The sequence below is a fragment of the Trichomycterus rosablanca genome, chromosome 2 (assembly GCF_030014385.1).
Source record: "Trichomycterus rosablanca isolate fTriRos1 chromosome 2, fTriRos1.hap1, whole genome shotgun sequence".
NCBI lineage: Eukaryota > Metazoa > Chordata > Actinopteri > Siluriformes > Trichomycteridae > Trichomycterus > Trichomycterus rosablanca.
Genome location: NC_085989.1, coordinates 17250242 through 17276119, shown reverse-complemented (window position 1 = coordinate 17276119; position 25878 = coordinate 17250242). Strand labels below are relative to the sequence as shown.

The following is a 25878-nucleotide window of genomic DNA, read 5'->3' as shown; positions in this document are numbered from 1 at the left end:
CTTCCTCAACAAGAAAGCAGAGGTTACTCAGCAGTTGTCAAAGCTTTGCCATGAATCAGCACCCTGTCCAGGATATTCTGGCCCTGCACCCAGTGTTTCCCAATTAAACCAGGGTAGCATTAGCTTAGCAGGAGTGGTTATCAGAGGGTTGCTTGTTTACATTTTAGGCATGCTTTTATCCAGTGACTAACAGTACTGTGGCAGTATATATTGTCTAAGCAATTGAGGGTTAAGGGCCTTGCTCAAGGGCCCAACAGTGGCAGCCTGGCAGAGGTGGGGCTTGAACCAGCAACCTTTCAATTACTGGTCCAGTACTTTAACTGGCTAGGCTACAACTGCCTCTTTAGAGGACCAACAGTGGCAACTTGGCAGTGGTGGGGCTTAAACAAGAGCTTTTACCCGTTTAAAAAAAAAACAACAACTTTGACCCTGATCAGGATACAGCGGTTAACTGAATTTATTTTCTATATCAAGTCAAGTTTATTTATATAGTGCTTTATGTGGTGGTATAAAAAAAATTACAAAAAATTAAAAAAACAGGTTTGCGTATCCCTGTACTAGCAGCACCTAAAAGGGGGACTCTACCTTGTTTGTGTCCTTGGTTTAGAGGTGCCAGGAGCATCTTTAGTGTAGCAGGGTTGCTCAGACTTGAAAGAATCTGCATGGCGTTAGGTTCAGGAAGGAGCCCCTTTCCCCTGTTTAAAGCCTGAAACAAGGCAAAGACCAGTAGCGTTAGCCAAGTCATTTACAATAGAGGAAATGTTGAAGGTCAAGATAGTGAACTAGAAAACAAGTGTGCATTAAAGCTGTATTTATATGGTGTTTGCATAACAGGTGGGTAAACAAGACCATTTCATAAACATGCACACACACACAATCAGGAATATTTCAGTCCCAATTACCTTGAGGTATTATGGTTGTGTATAGCATTAAATGAAAAAGTACAAATACAGTAAACAGAGAAATATATTTACAGACAGATGAACAACATTTTGAAAACCTAAGTTACATCATTTTAATGTTTTTCATGTAACTATTATTCAACCCCTAGCCTCATTACTTGGTGAAACATCATTTTGCCATCATAACCACCAATATAAAACTATATAAAAATATAAAAGCTAACAAGCTCCTGACACATCTACGTATATCCATGTGTGAATGAAATCTACAGTATATTCATTCTTCTCATGCAAAAGCTTCCAGCTCATAAGGGTTTAAAAATTCAATCATCACCAAGGTACAGTTTCACTATAGAAGGCATAACATTCCTTCTCAAAATGCCTTGGTCTTGGTCTTACAACCAAGACCAACAGTTCCTAGAGCAGAAAAAAATGTGGGTCAGGCCATGACGTCCTTAGTTGTTAAATGCCCCAAACTCATCAGGTCATAGTGTAAGTCTTTTTCATAACAGCCCAAGATTTCATCCAGAGGCCTTAGTGCATCTTCACACAGTCAGGCAGGTATGCTGCTGTGCCATAAATTTGGAACTTTTAAAGAATATTTCTGGGGGTTTCTTGAGGAATGTTCCGGCCCTTGCAAATCTTAGACCTACTGACCTTTTGGTGTAATGAAATGATCTTCTCTCAGCTTTTGTGACAGCTTCTTAGCTTTCACCATGGTTGCAAAACACATTGAACACCTGAATCAATGGATGGTGTTTATATAACACATCACAACTACAAATAAGGGTGGTTATTGATTCACAATGGATTAATCATGTTGTAACCCAACTTTAGGTTATATTTACATTTGCAGCATTTAGTAGACACCTTTATCCAAAGCGACTTACAATACAGTTACAGTCTGAGCAGCTGAGGGGTAGGGGCCTTGCTCAAGGGCCCAAAAGCAGCAACTTGGCAGTGGTGGGGCTTGAACCAGCAATCTTCTGATTACTATTCCTGTACCTTAACCACTAGGCTACAGCTTGCCCTAGGTTATACAGATTAGCAGTAGGTTTAAAGATCAGCAATATTACGTAGGGGTTGAATAATTGTGACATGGCAGTAATAGCAAACTACATTTTTTTTGTTCATTCGCTGAATCATTCAGCTGATAAAGATTTAATTTAAAACAAAATCTAGCTTAGCAGAAACGTTAAACATTAATTTTACTTGAATGTTTCCAACTGCAACTGTATAGAGAAAGAAGAAAAGGTTACTATACCATAGTCTGAGCAGCAATAAGAGCTGCCAGCATACTTCTGCCGGGTGGTCCTGGAGCGCAGAAGGAGACCCGGATGTGGGTGCCACTCAGAGGCTTCCTGTCAGTTAGCCGCTGCACCTCTTCAGCCATCATTGATGTGGCATACTCCAAAACTGCAAACGGCCTGAAACTACCGTCTTGTCCTTGAGCAATCTAGGGAAAAACAAAATCAGGGGATAAATACAGCAAGAACTGAAAAAGCCTAATGTTGTAATTTATTTATGCGAACCTTACAATCAACATAAGCCAAAATGAATGCCTATTCACAAGTCTATATAACAAATCATTAATAATGGACTACAGACTAATAGGTAGATCAGCAAATTCTAAAGAACTAGTCCAAAGTCCAGGGATTTACTCTGATCTTATGTATACAACAAGTCCCAAACATTGGATGAATGGAGCAGATAAACTTCCCATTAAGCTAGTTTAACAGCCATTCGCTAGTGTAATCTACAGCCACTAGTAATCCCACCGCTCACTCCTCCAGCCTGGCGCCTCATTCCTCAGCACTCTTCTCCCAATAAAACTTCCATCACTCTTCTGCACATGCCCAAACCATCTCAATCTGGCCTTCCTAACTATGTGCCCAAACCATTTACCTGCGCTGTCCCTCTAATAAACTCAATTCAATCATTGTCACTCCCAATGAGTCTCTCAGCATCATCTCTGCCACCTCCAGCTCCCTTTTCTGTCCTTTTGTCAGTGCCACTGCCTCCAAGCCATATACAGATCACAGCTGTCCAGTAAATGTCTGCCAATCACTCTTGCCACTCTACACCATCCATCATCCATCACACTCCATTACTTTGTACACTCAACCCAAGGTAGTTAAACTTATCCACAAGCTTAATCTCACAACCTAACCTTTCCGACACCCTTCCTCCCATTCTCACACTCACTCCATCTCACTCCAGCTAAGTTCCATTTCCCTTGTCTCCAATGTATGCCTAATCTTCCCAGGCTCACCTCAACATGCTCCCTACTTAATTACAATATCATATGCAAACATGACTCAGGCTGAGTAATAGTGCATTAGACACTATTTAGGGCATTTGTTCAGTATATGTTTGTAATATTTGTCAAATACTTATTTCTATCAGAGTGGTAGGTAGTAGCTTCCCTCCTTACAAGATATGAGTGTGTTAAATATGTGTCCCCAATGTGGCATCTGGTGTAGACCACCTGATAAATAGGTTTGTCTGTTGTATTTTTACTTTGGTGTAAATGACTACATATTTAAGGAAACATATTTTCACACATTGTGTTCCATTCTTGCCACATTTTTCTGATGTAGACAGATATTAGAGGTTTGGCATCTGATAGGGGAAATTTCATTTAGCTTTCATTCACACATTATAAATAAAATACCAAAGCAGTACAACTACACAAGCCTGATTAAACTTTTTTTAAAGCATTTACCATGTCTTTCAAACAGTACACATTATGTCCCATTATGACAGCATGTTTACTGCATGCCTTATGCATCATGGAGAGCTAGAAGCTCCCCACAGTTATTGCTTAACTGTGCGACATTTCATTTTGGGCTGCCCCCAAAGCACTTTAAATTAAAAATCACAGCCTGGAACAGATCAATACATAGTCAGTTAATATTATCATCACTTTACACATGCCCAAGCAAGTCAAACAAGGCTCACTACTACTGTAGTGAGCATTCTACTGAGTGGAGACCTGTGAGCTTATTGGGTCAAATATGAAAATAAGCACCTACAGTTCATGAGTAATTTTTGGAATGATCTTGCTGACATGCTTTTATGTCCACTCTCTTTCTTTCTAGAAAAGCTTTCAGAAAAGAGGCCTGCTGACTGACAGCCCCTGGTCAAGTCACGTGGTCATCATGGTCCAAACCAACACTACACTCTATACCGCTATAGAAAGTATGAACAGCCTCAATAAGGCAGGGCAAAGGTTAGAGGCCTAGAAAAGGGTTAAGTCTGGCTGAATACACAGTGAATAAAAGTCATCGAACAAAGAGAAATCCAGCAGTTTCAGATTGTGGCAGACAAAAGGCTAACTGGCCTACTGGCAAATCTATGATTTGAAGTCTCAAAAACTGGAAAGTACCTGGACATGCATAGTCACAGCTCTGCATTGTTTTGGCAAGTATGTGTAGTCAAAAAACATGCTAGAAGATGGCGTATTCTACACCCATTTAAACCTGGTATATCATCTACCAGCTACCCCCTCAGCCATACTCAAAAACTTCCAGCATACCCACACTAACTCAAATGTCTGTGGTACAAATCATTCGCCTGATGAGAACAAACTGGTTAGTATTGAATACCAAAGGAACAACTTCACACAACCTTATACAGACATACAGAAACAGGCAATGAATCACTCTGGGAGGGAAAGGATCTATTACATAAATCTCAATATCCATCTCCATATAGCCACCAAAAGTATTTGGACACCTGACCATGAGCTTGTTGGACATCCCATTTAAAACACAAATTGTATTAACACATAGCTCAAAAGATCTCCTTAGAAGGCTTCGCACAAGACTTTGAGGCATGTCTGTGGGAATTTGTGCCCATTTATTCAAATGAGCATCTATATGGCTGGTGACTGATGTTGGCCAAGAAACCCTCAATAGATGTTCCAGTTAATTCCAAAGCTGTTCAGTGAGGCTGAGGTCAGGGCTCAGTACAAGCAACTGAAGCACAGTGATGCTGGAAAAGGAAACGGCCCTTCCTAAAATCGTTGCTGCAAAGTTGGAAGCATACAATGTTCTTTATACCACTCTGAAGGGGAACACTTATGTGGTGCATCTGTCTTCTATGGCAGCTGCTACATGACTGGTTTGATTTATTTAGACTCGACCCAAGAGCAGTGAAAATTATGAGCTGTACGTAAATACAATGGTGGAAGGTATCACTTATCAAGTATGACCCTTTATTAGGTGTGCTGAAAAACAACATGCAGTTTCACCTGTGCTTGCATACTATTAATATTTTACTTTGATAAGATTACACATGACCCTGGAGAACAAACACCAGCACATTGCTCAGCAAGTCATTAGTTTAATAGGTACAACTTTGTACCTATGCTCAACTTTCAGTTTGTTATTGGAAGGGACCACTACTAATCACCTGGGTTTAAAACTACCACCTGTAAAGTGTCAAGTAACCACAAACTTTAACTTCACTTCTAAATGCACACCCTCTTAGAGTGACTAGGTAGTGAGATACACTGATCAGCCATAACAATAAAACCATCTCCTTGTTATAGAAGCACTTTGTAGTTCTACAATTACTGACTGTAGTCAGTCTGTTTCACTACATGCTTCTTTAGCCCCCTTTCATGCTGTTCTTTAATGGTCAGGACTCTCCCAGGACCACTACAGAGCAGGTATTATTTGGGTAGTGGGTCATTCTCAGCACTGCAGTGACACCGACACGGTGGTGATGTGTTAGTGTGTGTTGTGCTGGTATGAGTGGATAAGACACAGCAATGCTGTTGAAATTTTTAAACACCTCACTGTCACTGCTGGACTTAGAATAGTCCACCAACCAAAAATATCCAGCCAACAGCACCCCATGGGCAGCGTCCTGTGACCACTGATGAAGGTCTAGAAGATGACCAACTCATGAGCAATAGATGAGCGATCGTCTCTGACTTTACATCTACAAGGTGGACCAATTAGGTAGGAGTGTCTAATAGAGTGGATGGTGAGTGAACATGGTATTTAAAAACTCCAGCAGCATACCAGCACAACACACACTAACACACCACCACAATGTCAGTGTCACTGCAGTGCTGAGAATGATCCACCACCTAAATAATACCTGCTCTGTAGTGGTCCTGGCAATTGAAGTACATGGTGAAAGCAGGCTAAAAAAGGTATGTAGAGAAACAGATGGACTACAAAGTGTCTCAATATGGTAAGTGGAGCTGATGAAATGGACTGTGTGCACAAACAAGGAGGTGGTTTTAAATGTTATGGCTGATCAGTGTATATACCTGTATATACTGTATCTTCCTGACAAGAAGGCTGTTGTATAATACCTGCCAAGACTGCCCGAACATATTTTAACAGAGTGCAAAAGCAAAAAAGCAAATCAAATCAAGAAGCAAAAACTCTTATTTCTAAACACAACAGAACTACAAGGACACATAATTCATTTTGTTAACAGAACCTAAAACAACTTGAAAACAAATGTAATAAAAAATAACTAAAGCAAAACAGAACCTTTCCTGGCATAAATGTCCAACAAACTCATGGTCAGGTGCCCAAATACTTTACCAAATACAAACCTAATTGTTGCCTACAGGACAAAAAAAGGCTGTGAATAAAAACAAAGCAATTCCAGCTAATAAATCTTATTGTTCGAAATTCAGTAAAGGGAAACAGCAGTCAAGTCAAGAAAGGGTCTGAAAGACCTAGAACACTCTGATAGTACAGTTTGTATGCAGCCAGGGAGACAAAGCAAAACTCACATGACAGAAAAGGACCTGCAGGAAGGTTTAGCTAAAGGGTGACATTGTCCTGCTGTACAGAGTTGCTTGTACAAACATGAAACATCTGGATGAGCCAGCAGACATACAGAAACTCTGGATAGATGAACATGCTGCGAGTGCAAATTGGACTAATAGTAATCAGCATTCAGCAGGGTGTGATATCTGACAAAGGGGGAGGATGTTACCAAGTACAGTCTAAATACTGGTGTCAATCATTCCTTACCTGGCAAAAGACAGGTTCGGGCATGTCAGCCAGAGCGTTTAACAGATCCTGAGCAGTCTGCAGGTTTGGAGGCAGGCGGTCGATGCATAGGCAGCGCGAGTGCAGTGTTGAATATGTGAGTGAGCCCACTTCAGTCCAGTGCACATAAAGCATGCGTGAGCCGAGCTGTTTGCCCAGCAGCTCTGACTTGGCCCGGGCAGCAGAGTCCTTCTTCATATACTCCACGAAGCCGTAGCCCTTGGAGTGGCCGGTGGTGGCACTGTGCACCAGAAAGCAGCGTTCCAGGTTGCCGAAGGGCCGGACCAGCTCTTCGAACTGCTGCTGCGTGAAAGCTCGTGGAAGGTTGGCAATGCACAGAAGGGCATCTGTGGGCTGCAGTTGCACCGAGATCTCTCGGTCACGCAGTACATGCTGGTGAAATTGCTTGATCGCACACTGGGCCTGCTCACCGTTTAGAAGGGTCACAAAGGCTAAAAGAAAGCAGGAACAAAGCTCATCAAAATTGTTAGGTAGCAGCAGGGCTAAACACCATCACTTACACCGACTCATGTAGGTTATTTAAAACTGTAAGGTCAAAGCTTGTACTTCTAATAAAGTAAACGAATGTAGATTAGTAATGTAGATTGATAAAGCATCTGTAAAACTACAGCACGCATGGCTAAGATAATGTATACTGATCAGCCATAACATTAAAACCACCTCCTTGTTTCTACACACAGTCCATTTTATCAGCTCCACTTACAGTTGTGTTCAAAATAATAGCAGTGTGTTTAAAAAAGTGAATAAAGCTCAGAATTCTTATAATAGCTTTTATTTTCATACACACAAATGCATTGACAACACTGCCCATTCTTTTCCAAATCAAAACATGAATTAAAATTGATCAAATGTGTTATTACTTCACAGAAAGTGAAGAAAAGGGAATATTAGGCTGTTCAAAAAAATAGCAGTGTCTGCATTTTTCTTTACAAACTCAAACATTTACTGTTTAAACTGAAAAATGCTTCAATATTTAGCTTTCCTGTAAACCACTAAACTAATAATCAGTTGTATAACCACTGTTTCTGAGAATTGCTTCACATCTGTTTCATGGAGTCAACCAACTTCTGGCACCTGTGAACAGGTATTCCAGCCCAGGACGATTGGACCACATACCACAATTCCACTGCAATTCTTGGTTTTGCCTCAGAAACAGCATTTTTGTTGTCACCCCACAAGTTTTCTATTGGTTTAAGGTCCGGAGATTGGGCTGGCCACTCCGTAACGTTAATCTTGTTGGTCTGAAACCAAGATGTTGCACACTTACTGGTGTGTTTGGGGTCATTGTCTTGTTGAAACATCCATTTCAAGGGCATGTCCTCTTTGGCATGAGGCAACATGACCTCTTCAAGTATTTGGATGTATTCAAACTGATCCATGATCCCTGGTATGCGATAAATAGGCCTGACACCATAGTATGAGAAACATCCCCATATCATGATGCTTGCGCCACCATGCTTCACCGTCTTCACAGTGTACTGTGGCTTGAATTCAGTGCTCGGGGGTCGTCTGACAAACTGTCTGCGGCCACTAGACCCAAAAAGAACGATCTTGCTTTCATCAGTCCACAAAATGTTGCGCCATTTCTCTTAAGGCCAGTGAATGTGTTCTTTGGCAAATTGTAACCTCTTCAGCACATGTCGTTTTTGCAACAATGGGACTTTGCGGGGGCTTCTTGCCGATAGCTTGGCTTCACACAGGCGTCTTCTAACTGTCACAGTACTCTTAGGTAACTTTAGACCTTCTTTGATCTCCCTGGAGCTGATCATTGGCTGAGTCTTTGCCATTTTGGCTATTCTTCAATCCATCCGAATGGTAGTTTTCCATTTTCTTTCACGTCTTTCTGGTTTTGGTTGCCATTTTAAAGCATTTGAAATCATTTTAGCTGAGCAGCCTACAATTTTCTGCACTTCTTTATATGTTTTTCCCTCTCCAATCGACTTTTTAATCAAAGTACGCTGTTCTTCTGAACAATGTCTGGAACGACCCATTTCACTCTTTTTAGAGAGAAATGCACCATAACCAGCATGTACAACATCTGCTGCTTTTATACTTTAATAAGGTATAAAAGCCACCTGTTTGACACCCATTTTTTTCACAGAATGAATGACCTCAGTAATTGAACTTTACACTGCTATTATTTTGAACACACCCCTTTTAATTACTTATTCAATTACACAGAATCAGCAGCATGCATGTCATGATGGTTGGGTCTGTTGGTTTTTTATTACTCTACTACACCTACTAGTAAGTTTTTTGCCATGTATAAATATAATTTCTACCAAAAACAGTGATTGATCTGGTTAGTGATGTTGGACTGCTATTATTTTGAACACAACTGCCATTCCAGCTCAATTTGGCTATGTACATGGCATTAGATGTGGGTTCAAAAACCAAATTTAAGTTAAATCAAAATTGATGTACTATATTTGGTTTTTTATTTTTAGATAATTCAAGAAATTAAGTATTTTTTGTGGATTAGTGTGTTGGAAGAGATACTTACCATATAGAAGCACTTTGTAGTTCTACAATTACTGACCAGTCCATCTATTTCTCTACATACTTTAAGCCTGCTTTTACTGTTCTTTAATGGTCAGGACCCCCACAGGACCACCGCAGAGCCGGTATTATTTAGGTGGTGGATGATTCTCAGCACTGCAGTGACACTGACATGGTGGTGGTGTGTTAGTGTGTGTTGTGCTGGTATGAGTGGATCAGACAGCAATGTCGACGGAGTTTTTAAATCAAGTGTCCACTCACTGCCCACTCTATTAGACACTCCTACCTAGTTGGTCCACCATGTAGATGTAAAGTCAGAGACGATGGCTCATCTATTGCTGCTGTTTGAGTTGGTCATCTTCTAGACCTTCATCAGTGGTCACAGGACGCTGCCTACTGGGCACTGTTGGATGGATATATTTTTGTCCAGCAGTGACAGTGAGGTGTTCAAAAACTCCAGCAGCACTGCTGTGTCTTATCCACTCATACCAGCACAACACACACTAACACACCACCACCATGTCAGTGTCACTGCAGTGCTGAGAATCATCCACCACCTAAATAATAACCACTTTGTAGTGGTCCTGGGAGAGTCCTGACCATTAAAGAACAGCATGAAAGGGAGCCAACAAAGCATGCAGAGAAATAGATGGACTACAGTCAGTAATTGTAGAACTAGAAAGTGCTCCTATATGGTAAGTGGAGCTGATTAAATGGACAGCGAGTGTAGAAACAAGGAGGTGGTTTTAATGTTATAGCTGACCGGTGTAAATCCCAGTTAAAAATCACTAAAATAAGATTTCCTTAAACCCAGATCACCTGCAGATACTTCAGAGCATAAAACACATCACCCATATCCATGCAGGAACCTTCTAATCATAACTAATCATGTCTGTGCAGCAGCCCGCCAATACATCAAGAGCTTGAGATCTCAGCAGTCTGGTGTGTTCTGTTTGACCAATCAACAATCTACACTGTTTCTTGCCCAACAAGTACAGGCAAGAAGGGTAATCAAATTTAGCCCAGGTACTAAAATACAGTATGGGTCACTTGGCAATGGAAACGACCACTAATGTTGGAGTATGGATTTAAAAATGTACCAGACCATTGGATACCATGCAGTGGAAAGAGGGCTTGATATAGACCCACACCAATGGCTTTTTTGTTAGAAAAAAAATTTACATAACAAAAAACCCACACCCACTGGTGCTTTTCTGTATTGACAGAACAAAAAACTACTCAACTCAGTTTTTGGGGCCATGATTTTCTCTTCAATTGTAAGAGTAAGGTGGCCCACTGTTTTTACATCCATTCACATGAAACTTTACATTTATTCCAACTTTATCAATACTAAAAGCAGCACTTTAAGTGACTTGTTCTCTGTTGTTTTTTTAAGCTGTTTCTTTAATGTACCCACAAAACACAAAACTGTTTGATTACTATTTAAAACCAGAGCTTTAAGTTGGTTAAGCACTGCAAAACAGCAGTAGCATGGCTGTTTAACCAGTTGAACTAGCTAAAGGTTTAGTTACATTTTGTGGTACAGTATTATGGAAGTTAGTCAAAAACACAATGCACTGAACTGCTAATACAGCAATAACAAACATTAAAGGTCATACCTGTTCCCTTGTACTTGTCCACAAAGCAGTACTTCAAATCATAGTTGCTTAACAGCTCATGCACTTCCTAAATAAAGAAAAAGACCATGACAGAATAAATATTAACAACAAGGTCAAAAGGTAGAATGTCAGCATGGAATAGAAGGTTAGTTCGCAATATCATTTATGTAAATAATGATTGTTTTGGCCTCGTTATAAGTAATAGGGCAGGGAAATCACTTTTTTTCAGAGAAATTGTTCCCTTATGCAGTCAATGCACATATGCACATTAGTTACTTATAATAATCTCCATCCAAATACAATTTTTACTTGAAGTTTGTCAGTGTACTGTACTGTGCATCTTGATTGCACACTTTGTCTGTTGTATTGTTTATTCTATGTTTATATATAGTATATCATTTTGTATTATTTAATTAGATGTTTATATGTTGCCACCTGCACCAAGAGAAATTCCTTGTACATCTGGTACTTGGCGAATAATAAAGATTCTGATTCTACACCCAAATTCTCTTTAAACATGCCATACGCAAAGTTTACCACATACAAGTTAGCACACTACAGCAGTGGTCGCCAACCTTTTTTGCAGCATGAACCGGTTTCATACAAGATATAATTTCACGGACCGACCGGGGCAGAAGGATTTAAAATAGATTAACTACAGAATGGAAAATCAGTGTGTATCCTGAGCCTTTTTCGATGCAACGAGACACTGCTCCCATCTAGTGGTGATTGGAGACAATAACACCCAAAGAGTTTTGGAAATGTCTTGTAGCGATCTCTAATTATTTATTCTTACTGTGTGGCCCAGTAAAATAACCCACGGGCCGGTGCCGGTACCGGTCCACGGCCCGGTGGTTGGGGACCACTGCAATACAGGGCTTGAAAACGGATTTCATGGCTGAGGTGTTTGCTACGTAATTACTAAATAAGCATCAGAGAAGTAACAGTTTCCTAAACGTCATTGCTGACACCGGACAAATAATCATACAAGAAATTTAGTGCGGTTTGTACCAAAGACAGAAGAATAACTGATTAATACTTGATTTTTGACTGGGCACTTGTAACCGTTTTACACTGAATTTATGTAAACTATTCAAAGAAAATATCCTGATGATTAAATATAAATGCATTGCATGTTAGTAGTTTTGCTGACGTCAATGCTTAGACAAAATTAAATTTTAATAAAAAATAAGTTAATACATTTCGCAATAGTGACCTAGCCAGTTTAGCAACACAACATTGGAAACTGAGAATGGGCTGTGTCCTAAACAACCTACTAGTGCACTACATAATCGATAATGGGATTACTACTAATCACTTGGTAAATATTATTTAAAACTAAGTCCGTTTTAACACCTTAGCGTGAGGGCTTAATTTATTCCAACCATACAGAGAAGCATGTTTATAACATAATTAAAAATATAGGACTTATGTACTTATGAACTTCAACATTCAAACGATCAAAAATTAAGAAGCCAGACTTTTTGGTCGCAAAAGTCAAATTTGACAATTTTTATGTTACGAGTTTAAAATAAGATATCAGTTTGAGTACATCTTTGGCTTTTAAAAACGAGAGGTCGCATTTTTGTTGTTTGCAAAATCGATTTTAAGGCCAAAAAATCTGAAATTAAAAGGTCGAAAATTACACAATCGCTGCGTTTCTCCTCTAGGTGGCAGAAAGGAGCTCGTATAGAACCAACCTGCTAACTAGATACCTAACGTTCTCGTAATCTCCACCCAGCTGTTGCACTTTCGAGGCCATAAAGTGCGAGCATGTCGAAACACTGGTGAGGCCAGGGTTTTCCAGAAGAAACCAGTTCATTACACACTCATGATGACTGAAATCTGTTTGTTTGATACATTAATAAGCACACAGTCCGGGCGCATTAGAAACATTGAAATAACAGGAACGCGGCGGAGTTCTGCATTAATCAATATATAATCATTCACTTATTCATTCCTGTTGAAAGGCGCTTATTTAACCACATAATTTAATGGGGGGAATTAATTGGTCAGATAACACCAGCACCGGGCAGCCGTTCAGAATCAACACATGCAACGATTGGAAGCATTTAAAGCCCTGAACACTTGCCTGGTTGGTAATATCAGCCGGGAGGTTCTTGATGATGATTTTGCGGCGGTTATGGAACTCTCTGTGTGTTCTTTCTAACCGGCTGGAGATTTCTTCAGGACTCAGTACTGTCAGTTCATCCTCAGCCCTGTATGAACACTCGTTTCCCACCGTCGTCGTCGTCTCCCCATCCCGCGGATCAGCTCCTGACTCTCTGCGTTTCTCCATAACCCAGTTCTCCGATCTTCCTTGATCGCGGTGTTCGTAAAACGCACGGGGAGCGAAGTCTGCACCAGCGTAACCCTGCTCCTCTCCGGCAGCTCTACTAACGGACACCTCTGCCGCCATAGCTCCGTGTGGAAGTTTCGCTTAGAGCGCACCGTCTGTTTCAGCAGTTTAAACAATACACGCGTGGGGCAAACTCGGCTTCTGATTGGCTGACAGCAGAATGCGTCTCACTACAGCGTCCGAGGCGGAGCTCTTTGATCACGTGGTCATTTTAAATCCTCCAAATGCAGGGTTGCCATGAGTTGTTTTGTACTGAAATACTCTGGTCAGCAGCTAATAGTGACCCTAGTCCACCTGACCGTCCGTGTGTGAATCATCCATTCATTGTCTGTTTTACCACGCTTTATTCTATTCAGGGTCGCGGTGCGGTGGGTCTGATTCACTAGGCGAAAGATAGGTCGACAGTCCATCACAGGGCAAACACACATGGGCGGATCTACCGGGGTGGCATAGGGTGGCACATGCCACCCTAAAAGAAAGCCTTGCCACCCCTGCTGCCACCCCAGTTGGCAGCAACGAATTAAAAGAAAAGTTATGGCCAATTTGACATTTACGAGCGCGAATCTCCAATGTCCGACTGCAGTGAACGCTGCACGAGATAACGTCAGAGAGGCGCGGTGCGTCAGATTGGCGCGAAGCGAGGGAGCCAGGAGTCGCGAGGAAAGGAGACACGGGAGGAAAGAGGTAAAAACTGAGTAACTGTCTATCAAGAAATTAAATTATAATTAAAGCACAGTGCTAGTATAGTTGCGATGCTGATTTTGAGATGATAAAAATCAGGTTGAAGAACGTTATTTCGCTAACTATACACAGACATCCCAAGTTGCAAAAACTAATTTCAGTGAGGTACCCCCGGACCTCGACCCCGACCCCCCAAGCCCCCCAAAAAAAAGCTAAAAAAGCCTCTGCACACATGAAAGTATATGGGTGATAACAGAACTTTTAGGAGCTGCTAACTGAGCTACTAAGCTAACTGTTCGCGTCACAAACACATTAATGTGTACTGTAGTGCACTAGATTGTGTGAAAGATAATAGATTTATGTTCCCTACATAGTGCACTAGATTGTATAGCAGATCACGGATTTATGTTCCCTACATAGTGCACTAGATAGTGTATTAGATAACGCATTCATGTTCACTACATAGTGCACTAGAAAGTATAACTAGATAATGATTTGTGTTCCTTACATAGTGCACTAGATAGTGTATTACATAATTAATTATGTTCCCTACATAGTGCACTAGATTGTATATCAGATAGCGGATTTATGTTCCCTACTTAGTGCACTAGACAGTATATTAGACAATTGATTTATGTTCCCTACACAGTGCGCTAGATTGTGTATTATAAAACGGATAGTTCCGGTCCTAAAATCTGATTGGCTGAGCCGCGCTCTAAGCCGTTGTAAAATCCCCGATAAACGCACACCTAGGACCACCTTACATCATTCCATATTAATACGCCACTGAATAGAAAAAGTTAATGTTATTTTCGCCCTCATGTTGCCTAGCAACACTGTTAATCGAACTATTTTGCGTCGCGGAAGAATGCTTTATTGTAAGTTTATACACAATAAATACATTTATGAATTAAACATTGTTGTATTTATTGTATTTTATGTTGACCGCCGTTTTATAAAAGCAATAAGCCACTCGAGACCGTGCGTTACTGCTATGATTTTAGCACGGGAAAGAAGTTTTAGGCACTCTGCTTCGCGTCGTGCCAAAACGTCATCCCCGTGCTAAAATCACAGTAACGCACGGCCTCTCGTGGCTTATTGCTTTATCAGATAACGGATTTAATACGCGATCGGGGAAAAAAGTTTGTCGCCTGCATGCACGTGTGTGTTTGTGTGTGCGTGCTCTTGGCCGCTCGTTCTGGATTCCGGGAGATTTTATCTGACTTGCGGGCATCAGGGAGCCGCTATGTATATACGGGAGACTCCCGGAACTTCCAGGAGACTTGGGATGTCTGTTAACATGTAATGTTAGCTAGGTCTGACGTTAGTTCTGTGTAAAGTAGGCTATAAAAGCTAATATTGATTCAACGTCTGTCAAGGAAAACATTGTAAAGTTACTTTGAATCTTACAGAAATGAAGAGGAAGGGTAGCATACATAGTTTTTTCTCACCAAAGAGAGAGGTGACAGAAATAGAAAATGAACAACTGAGCAAGGTAAACAGTAAAGATGAGGTGGAAGGAGAGAGAGAAGAGAAGGATAAGGTGGAAGGAGAGAGAGGAGGGCAACAGAAACGTGACAGAGATAGAATAGGCCAAGGCAACCAGGGACAGGAGGAGGTAGGAGAACACCATAGCGGTGAAGATATGGAGGAGGGAGAAAGCGAGAGACAAGATAACACACAGGGCTCAGACAGTGAAAGGGAAAGGAGAGTGCCTGAGCCATCACCAACGATCTCCAGTCGAGTTGGTCCACATGGTATGGAAATTGTTGCTGCATAGTTTACTAAGTTACATATGAATAAGAACAACAAATGACAAAAACGGACATTTTGCTGTAAGGTGTATTTAAGAGACATTGCTTAGACTTCTTCAAATAAATATAAATATTCATGTTTGCTTAAATATGAATAATTGGGGAAACTTGTAAGTGTGAAAGTGTGATGAGATGGGGACAGAGTTTTAATATTTTGTGTACAATGTATTTTAGATCTATTGCTAAGGTTAAATTCCAAAATTACACAAATAAACCTAAAAATACTCTCCAGGCAAAAATGTTAGTGTGTGCTAACACAGTCTGATAGTTATAACTAATCAATGACAGTTCCAAATTGATTATGTTTTTACTAGTTGTTATATTGTATTATTAGTTCAGATGTAATGCAGTTTGAATCTTTCCTCCCCTCCATCTTCTAGACGTATCCAAGTCCAGGTGTGAGGTGCCAGTGCAGCCAATGCGAGAGAGTTTCCCTAAGACCCTTCAGGGAGGAGCCAGGAGAAGCTTCCGTAGCGACTGGTACAAATCTCATCCCTGGTTAGAATACTCGCAATCCAAAGATGCAGCTTACTGTTTTGCTTGTAGGCATTTTTCCCTCCCCGATGCTCCAAGGACTGTTTTCACCTCATTCGAGGGTTATCGTAACTGGAAAAAGGCTACAATGAAAGACAGTGGTTTCTGTTCTCATGCCAGATCTGAAGGCCATGTAAATGCAATGTTTGCATGGACAGAGAACAAGAAAATTATGGATAAAAATACCTCAATGTTTGGACTAATGGATGAGCAAAAAAAGAAGCAGGTGGCTGAAAATCAATACTACATTAAAACATTAGCTGAAATTTTAGTTCTAACAGCCACAGAAAACATAGCACAGCGGGGTCACAGGGAGTCTCTCGACTCAGAAAAAAAGGGTGTTTTTCTGTCTATGTTAGACTTGCTGGGTAACCATAACCCCATCATTAAAAAAAGACTTGAACAACAAGTTAAAAATGCAAAATACACCAGTAAAACAATACAGAATGAAATACTTGAGTGCTTGGCTGCAATGGTCAAAGAGGAAATCATCCAGGAAGTTAAAACGAGCAAGCAGTTTTCAGTTATTGTTGATGAAACTAAAGATGTTAAGAAAAAAGAGCAAATATCATTTGTTCTGAGATATTTTTACAACGGTGTGGTTCATGAGAGTTTTCTGGAGTTTGAAGTGGCAGAACACCTGGATGCTGCCAGCTTAAGTGACAAGATTATATGCTTCCTTGAGAAGCATGGGCTGGAGTACAAGAAAAACCTTGTAGGCCAGGGCTATGATGGCGCGGCAGTGATGCGCGGGGCACATGCAGGTGTTCAAGCAAAAATAAAAGAAGTAGCCAAACATGCCTTCTATGTTCACTGTAGTGCACACTGCTTGAACTTAGTTATAGTAGACGCTGTAAAAAGTGTGGCAGATGCAGGAAACTTCTTCTCATTATTGGAACGACTGTATGTATTCATGTCTGGGTCTTATGTACATAACAAATGGCTGGAAGTGCAGCGGGAGATGTTTGATGGTGCACCAAGGGAACTCCAACAGCTAAGTGATACACGTTGGGCCTGTAGGCACATAGCATGTCGCAATGTTATGGACAGGTTGCCTGCAATAGTACAGGTGCTTGAAGAGATCGCATCTGAGAACCATCCACAAAGAGCTGTTGAAGCAAGAGGGATATTGGCTCAAATTGATCTGAATTTTGCTGGATCTCTTGTTCTGTTCAAAAAGGTCCTGAGTGACTCCAAATTTTTATCAGACATGCTCCAGTCTAAAACAGTGGACTATGCCAAGGCTGTTGAACTTATTGAAGCACTTAAAGAGACACTGATCCAGTACCGTAGTCAAGCGTCTTTTGAGGAAATGTGGAGTGAAACACTAGATTTATGTCAGCGAAGTAACATTGATACAACTCAGCGAAAACCAAAGAGGCCAAGACAGACAGCAAAGGTGCTTCAGGATACTGTCATCCACTCCACCTTGGGACAGCATGTAGTTCCAGATAGCAAACACACCTTTTGTGTCTCTGTGTACTATCCAGTTCTGGATAACATGATTGGAGAAATAGGAAGAAGATTTTCTAACACAAATTGTCAAATTATGCAGGGTGTCCAGGCACTAAATCCGTCAAGTCCAACTTTTTTGAGGGAGGAGGCTGTTCTGTTATTGGCTGAAGCTTATGATTCAAATATTGAGGATCTCAAACACGAGTTACATCAGACAAAAAGAGTACTAGACAGAAAAAAGGGGGAAAAGGAGAGTCCTACCACTTTAATGGAGTTCACTCAGTTTTTGGACCCATACCAGGATGTTTTTTATGAGTTGTTCAGGTTGTGTAAAATAGCAGTTGTTTTACCTGTGAGCAGTGCATCCTGTGAACGAAGTTTTTCATCTCTCAGGCTCATAAAGACTTATTTGCGGTCTACTATGACAGAAAAGAGACTATCAAGTTTGGCTGTACTCAGCATTGAATCAAAACGCACAAAAGCATTAGACCTAGATAAATTTGTTAAGCGTTTTGCTGAGCAAAATGGAAATCGCCGCATTCAGCTGTTATAGTGTTGTTGTTATTGTTGTTGTTTTTAATGTCTCTTTCGTATATACAGTATAAATCTGTTCAAGCTACTAAGGGACAAATGGGGAGAATGTGTGTTTCGAGTAAAAAATAAAAGCAATGTCCAGTACCTTGTTTGAGTGCCATGACCCATTTATTTCCACAGTGTATTTATGCTCACCTTAGTACAGCTCAGTCCATAGATCTTCATGGGTACGTTTTTCTTTGGATAGTTTCTTCTTGTACAAATGCTGGCTGCAACGCTGCCACTCTGACCCTTTTGAAGTGTGTACATACTATTTCTCATCAAACTGTGATTAAATTCAGTATAAATACGTCTGCCATATGTTGCCACCCCTCAAAAATTCCTGCCCCCCTCTCGCCACCCCATGAATATTTTTCTAGATCCGCCCCTGCAAACACACATACACACTTTCACACCCAGACAGATTTTAATACACTGCCTGGCCAAAAAAAAGGTCACACACTAATATTTAGCTTTGATTACGGCACGCATTCGCTGTGGCATCGTTTCCACAAGCTTCTGCAATGTCACAACATTTATTTCTGTCCAGAGTTGCATTAATTTTTCCCCAAGATCTTGTATTGATGATGGGAGATTTGGACCACTGCGCAAAGTCTTCTCCAGCACATCCCAAAGATTCTCAATGGGGTTCAGGTCTGGACTCTGTGGTGGCCAATCCATGTGTGAAAATGATGTCTCGTGCTCCCTGAAGCACTCTTTCACAATTTGAGCCCGATGAATCCTGGCATTGTCATCTTGGAATATGCCCGTGCCATCAGGGATCGTTCAGTACATTCAGGTAGTCAGCTGACCTCATTCTTTGGGCACATAACGTTGCTGAACCTAGACCTGACCAACTGCAGCAACCCCAGATCGTAGCACTGCCCCTACAGGCTTGTACGGTAGGCACTAGGCATGATGGGTGCATCAGTTCAGCCGCCTCTCTTCTTACCCTGATGCGCCCATCACTCTGGAACAGGGTAAATCTGGACTCATCAGACCACATGACCTTCTTCCATTGCTCCAGAGTCCAATCTTTATGCTCCCTAGTAAATTGAAGGCGTTTTTGCTGGTTAGCCTCACTGACAAGTGGTTTTCTTAAGGCTACACAGCTGTTTAGTCCCAATCCCTTGAGTTCCTTTCGCATTGTGCGTGTGGAAATGCTCTATTCACTATTAAACATATCCCTGAGTTCTACTGTTGTTTTTCTACCATTTGATTTCACCAAACGTTTAAGTGATCGCCGATCACGATCATTCAAGATTTTTTTTTCGACCACATTCCTTCCTCGAAGATGATGTTTCCCCACTGTCCTTCCACTTTTTAATAATGCGTTGGACAGTTCTTAACTCGATTTTAATAATTTGACCCTTCTGAAACAGATTAACATCTTTTCCATGACCACAGGATGTGTCTTTCCACATGGTTGTTTAACAAATGAGAAGCTACTCACTGCATCAGTTAGGGTTAAATAACTTGTTGCCAGCTGAAACATAATCACCCATGCAGTAATTATCCAATGGGAGGCTCTTACCTATTTGCTTAGTTAAATCCAGGTGGTGACCTTTTTTTTGGCCAGGCAGTGTATCTACAGTTAAGCTGACTGCATGTCTTTGAACTGTGGGAGGAAACCACCCATGCAGACATGGGGAGAACATGCAAACTACACAGAAATGACCCGGACTGCTTCACCTGGGAATCAAACCCAGGATCTTCTTTCTGTAAGGAGACAGTGCTAGCCACCAAGCCACCATGCCACCTCCTGTACATGACCTCAACCAATTACTAACTTACCCATCTTCCCTGGTAGATTTGGTCACCCCAATGTTCAGTTCATGGCCACGGCCCTAACGACAGGTCTTGTACCTAAATTTGACATAATGAAATCACTGTAAATAATTTTAATAAAATTTTTCCCTATTAAGGTCCTTATATAAATGTCTGTAAATAAAAATTGTTTTTAATTTGGTAACATTCTGGATTTGTTTGTTTATTAGGATTTTAACGTCATGTTTTACACTTTGGTTACATTCATGACAGAAACGGTAGTTACTCATTACACAAGATTAATCACTTTACAAGGTTATATCGAACACAGTCATGGACAATTTAGTATTTCCAATTCACCTTACTTGCATGTCGTTGGACTGTGGGAGGAAATCCAAACAGACGTGAAGAGAACATGCAAATTCCACACAGAAAGGACCAGGACCACCCCACCTGGGGATCGAACCCAGGGCCTTCTTGCTGTGAGGCGACAGTGCTACCCACTTCTGGAATACTGGACTACAGATCAGAAAGTTTAGAGTTTAGGGCATTGTTGGACCCTTGAGCAAGACTTCTAACCCTGAATGAATTAAATGGTTTCCTGTCTGGTTTTAAACTGCATTAGATAAACCCAAGCAGAGTCTGCCAAATGTAAAAATGTAAACTATTAATTTCATTATTAAACTATACACGATCAGCCATAACATTAAAACCATCTCCTTGTTTCTACACTCACTGTCCATACCATGACAGACCCTGGCATTTGGACTTGTTGCTGATAACAGTCTGGATGGTCCTTTTCGTCTTTGGTCCGGAGCACACAGCACCCTTTTTTTTTTTCCCAAAAAAAAGATTTATACACGTTTCCACTGTGATGGTCCAGCCTAGATGCCTCCGAGCCCAGTGAAGTCGACCCCGCTTCTGGACATGGTTAACCTAAGGCTTCTTTTCTGCACAGTAAAGTTTTAAGTGGCATTTGTGCATGTAACTCTGTATTGTAGTGCTTGACAAAGGTTTGACAAAGTAATCCCTCACCCATGTGGTTATATCAGCTATTGTTGAGTGGCGGTTCTTGATGCAGTGCCGTCTGAGGGATCAAAGATCACAGGCGTTCAGCTTAAGCTTGCACCCTTGGCCTGTACGCACTGAAATTCCTCCTGCAAATCCCTTCCAATCTTTCTTGCCGGTTCACTGTTTTTAAACATTTTAATAACTTTCTCAATAGTACTCAGCCTTTCCTGGATGTTGCTTTTGTACCAAACCATGATTACAATCACCTGTTGACATCACCTTTTTGTAAACACATCATTATTTAGTTTTTTTTCATGTCATTACTAGCCCTAAATTGCCCCCCCTTCCCCCATCCCGTTTTCTTTATAAATGAATTTTTATTGTACTGCAAGTTAAGCATAAGACATTTATGCTTTATAAGGTGTATTTATGATTTACTTTATGCAATGTAAAAATGCTTGAACTTGGTTCATAACCCTTTTTGAAAAAAATGAGAGAGAAACACTGAACAGAAAATGACATTTATTTAACACCATCTGTTTACGTTTAGCATTGCATCAGATTAAGCAAAGTGAAAACATACATCAGTGATTAAAGGATAACATCAGTATGTAAATACTAAATGCATTTATTTACTGTCATCACCACAGAGATTTCTGCAGCTTAAGGGGAAACACTGACCTGTAAGGAGTAGATGCGCATGATTTATTTATCTTTCGGATTTTACCGTCATGTTTTACGCTTTGATTACATTGATGACAGGACAGGTAGTTACAGGTTACACATCATTCATCAGTTTAAGTTCAGTGTCAAACACCACCACAGGTAATTTTGTATCTACAGTTTACCTCACTTGCATGTCTTTGGACTGTTGGAGGAAACTGGAGCTCCTGGAGGAAACCCACACAGACACGGGGAACATGCAAACTCCACACAGAAAGGACCCGGACCACTCCACTTGGGAATTGAACCTAGGACCTTCTTGCAGTAAGGCACAGTGCTACCCACCGAGCCACCAGGGTGTGTATTATTAAACTGCATTTATTATCACTGTATTATAATTCTATAGTAGTATATACACTGAATAGGCATAACATTATGACCACTGACAGGTGAAGTGAATAAGACTGATTATATCTTCATCACTGCACCTGTTAGTGGGTGGGATATATTAGGCAGCAAGTGAACATTTTATCCTCAAAGTTGATGTGTTAGAAGAAGGAAAAATGGGCGAGCGTAAGGATTTGAGCGAGTTTGACAAGGGACAAATTGTGATGGCTAGACGACTGGGTCAGAGCATCTCCAAAACTGCAGCTCTTGTGGGGTGTTCCCGGTCTGCAGTGGTCAGTATCTATCAAAAGTGGTCCAAGGAAGGAACAGTGGTAAACCGGCGACAGGGTCATGGGTGGCATTGATGCACGTGGGGAGCAAAGGCTAGAACGTGTGGTCCAATCCAACAAATGAGCTACTGTAGCTCAGATTGCTGAAGAAGTTAATGCTGGTTCTGATAGAAAGGTGTCAGAATACACAGTGCATCACAGTTTGTTGCGTATGGGGCAGCAAAAGGGGGACCAACACAATATTAGGAAGGTGGTCATAACGTTATGCCTAATCGGTGTACAGTATAGTAGTATGTATAATATAGTTCTATATAGTTATATATCATTACTATTTGGGATACTACAGTTTCAAAATCTACCTTGAACTGAATATACACTATATTGCCAAAATATAGTATTGCATTAACTCGCTCATCGAATTCATTGCATTCAGGTGTTCCAATCACTTCCATGGCCTGGCCACAGGTGTATAAAACCAAGCACCTAGGCATGCAGACTGCTTCTACAAACATTTGTGAAAGAATGGGTCACTCTCAGGAGCTCAGTGAATTGGATGCCACCTGTGCAACAAGTCCAGTCGTGAAATTTCCTCACTACTAAATATTCCACAGTCGACTGTCAGTGGTATTATAACAAAGTGGAAGCGATTGGGAACGACAGCAACTCAAGCCACAAATGTGCTTCTGGAAGAATGGTCAAAAATTCCCATAAACACACTCTAAACCTTGTGGAAAGCCTTCCCAGAAGAGTTGAAGCCGTTATAGCTGCAAAGGGTGGCCGACATCATATTAAACCCTATGGATTAATAATGGGAGTCACTCAAGTTCATATGCGTGTGAAGGCAGACGAGCGAATACTTTTGGCAATATAGTGTAGATAAAATGCCATCTGATGGTAGTAAATTTTACCAACTGTCAAAGTGCTGCTAAGTGTAAGCTTTTCCTGCCAAATTAGTAGTTTACTTTCATCGTCTATGAGGAGATTTGCATGTTCTCTCAGTAACAGCATGGGTTTCCTCTGTGTTCTAATTTCCTTACACACTTTTAGGTTTGAATGACTGTACGGACTGGCGCCCAATGTTCAAAATACACTGAGCAGAAAAAAGTGAATGAATAAATGAAGGTATGAATATTTTTAATTTACAAAACCACTACTAAATGCAGGTTCAATTATTAAAGTTAATGTTTAAGATCAAGAGCATGTCTACAGTAAATCATGAGAATTCAGTGAATATGTTGAGAGTATTCTTCCCAAATTGAAGATACAAATCTGTTTTATAAAATAGGAAAATAAATAGAATAAAACATTCTCTGGGGAAAGTTGAAAGATCACAAACATCACCGATATTTCAGGTAATTAAAATAAGGTGCTTTTGCAAAAGTCATAACTTTTAAGCCCTTTTAGAACATTTTACCACCTTTGGTTTACATTGCTAGTCAGTTCATTCATTCTGAAAATGCTAAAAAAGAAAAAAGTGTGTATTAAGGCCCAACAAATACAAAAACAATACACTAACAAGATAAAATAACAGCATGTCTATTTACAATACACTTATAGTCACAGCGTGATACAACAATATTCCAGCACTGTACGATTTCTTTCCTCGATCAGATTGTACACGAACACAGTGGCACTTGAAAAGCAGACGGCTCGATTTCTCACTGTCTGTTCTGTAAGCGATGCTGTCGACACGAACACCTCACCTGGCGAATATGGGAAAGTGGTCAGCGAGGGTTGATCTGCGCGAGCCGCACGGTGGGTTCCTGCTCGTACGTTCGGCGAATCTCCTCCAAGGCATCAGCGAGGGTTTTGAACGTTGGACGCTGTGACGGCGTGAAGTCCCAGCACTGCTCCATTAGCGAGTACACCTAAAGTCAGGGCAGAATTTATTTATTTATTAGCATTTCAACATCATGTTTTACACACTTTGATTACATTCATGACAGAACTGTAATTACTTGTAAGTTTATTATCAAACACAGTCATGGACAAATTTGTATCTCCAATTAACCAGACTGCATGTCTTTGGACTGTGGGAGGAAACTGGAGCTCCCGGAGAAAACCCACCCAAACACAGGGGGGAACATGCAAACTTCGCACAGAAAGGACCCGGACAGCCCCACATGGGGATCGAACCCAGGACCTTCTTGCTGTGAGGCGACAGTGCTACCCACTGAGCCACCGTGCCGCCCGGGCAGCATTTTCAATTAAAATAATGTGAATGGGGACCAATGACATCAGTGTCAGTAAGATGCAGGGAGAAAACAGTGTCTGACTCCACTCCTAATGATCAGTGTAGTGGCAAAACTACAAGGTATTGATTTCATCATGAAAAGGTAGCTCAAGGAATACAGATGAGATTCCCCCCGTTTTAAACAGATACAGTTGAAGTAATAAGATTACATACACCTTAGTCACATTTATTTTATTCAATTAGTTTGACTATTTCTGACATTTAATACTAATACACATTCCCTCTTTTAGGTCAGTTAGGATCACTTCTGTATTTTAAGAACTTGAAATGTATAAATAATGCGAGGGATCTTTTATATTATGGTTGGAAGCTGGGTCTGAAATCGCATACTTCCATACTGAACAGTACGCAAAAGCAGTGCGTGAGAGTGGTCAGTGTGTCCGAATATGTAGTATTCATTAAACAGTACACGAAAGCAGTGCGTGAGAGTGGTCAGTGTGTCTGAATATGTAGTATTCATTAAACAGTACGCGAAAGCAGTGCGTGAGAGTGGTCAGTGTGTCTGAATATGTAGTATTCATTAAACAGTACGCGAAAGCAGTGCGTGAGAGTGGTCAGTGTGTCCGAATATGTAGTATTCATTAAACAGTACGCGAAAGCAGTGCAAGAGAGCGGTCAGTGTGTCCGAATATGTAGTATTCATTAAACAGTACGCGAAAGCAGTGCGTGAGAGCGGTCAGTGTGTCAGAATATGTAGTATTCATTAAACAGTACGCGAAAGCAGTGCGTGAGAGCGGTCAGTGTGTCCGAATTTGTAGTATTCATTAAACAGTACGCGAAAGCAGTGTGTGAGAGCGGTCAGTGTGTCAGAATATGTAGTATTCATTAAACAGTACACGAAAGCAGTGCGTGAGAGTGGTCAGTGTGTCTGAATATGTAGTATTCATTAAACAGTACGCGAAAGCAGTGCGTGAGAGTGGTCAGTGTGTCTGAATATGTAGTATTCATTAAACAGTACGCGAAAGCAGTGCGTGAGAGTGGTCAGTGTGTCCGAATATGTAGTATTCATTAAACAGTACGCGA

General features: G+C 40.9%; 3 protein-coding genes across 4 annotated transcripts in view; 1 reads left to right on the top strand and 2 right to left on the bottom strand.

Annotated features, from left to right (window-relative positions):
* raver1 (ribonucleoprotein, PTB-binding 1) overlaps window positions 1-13503 on the bottom strand; it is a 29134-nt gene extending 15631 nt beyond the window's left edge. Inside the window, exons 1-5 of the mRNA XM_062990292.1 lie at window positions 13160-13503; window positions 11068-11134; window positions 6911-7380; window positions 2167-2358; window positions 586-706 (exon numbers count right to left, since the gene is read on the bottom strand). Coding sequence (XP_062846362.1) covers window positions 586-706; window positions 2167-2358; window positions 6911-7380; window positions 11068-11134; window positions 13160-13486 — 1177 coding nt within the window. The 5' untranslated portion in view covers window positions 13487-13503. The remainder of the gene's footprint in view (window positions 1-585; window positions 707-2166; window positions 2359-6910; window positions 7381-11067; window positions 11135-13159) is intronic.
* Window positions 13504-13927: 424 nt separating this feature from the next.
* Window positions 13928-18588, top strand: LOC134330762 (zinc finger MYM-type protein 1-like). Of its 2 annotated transcripts, none has more exons than XM_063012013.1 (2): window positions 13928-14110; window positions 16302-18588. In XM_063012013.1, the coding sequence occupies exon 2, from the start codon at window positions 16340-16342 to the stop codon at window positions 18461-18463; it is 2124 nt and encodes a 707-aa protein (XP_062868083.1). In that variant the 5' UTR covers window positions 13928-14110; window positions 16302-16339; the 3' UTR covers window positions 18464-18588. The 2 variants fall into 2 exon arrangements, with proteins under 2 accessions (XP_062868083.1, XP_062868074.1); XM_063012004.1 differs by lacking the exon at window positions 13928-14110 and adding an exon at window positions 15648-15864.
* A 3178-nt stretch (window positions 18589-21766) lies between these two features.
* Window positions 21767-25878, bottom strand: part of tyk2 (tyrosine kinase 2) — a 51634-nt gene continuing 47522 nt past the window's right edge. Inside the window, exon 24 of the mRNA XM_063011992.1 lies at window positions 21767-24469. Within this exon, the coding sequence (XP_062868062.1) occupies window positions 24326-24469 (144 nt within the window). The 3' untranslated portion in view covers window positions 21767-24325. The remainder of the gene's footprint in view (window positions 24470-25878) is intronic.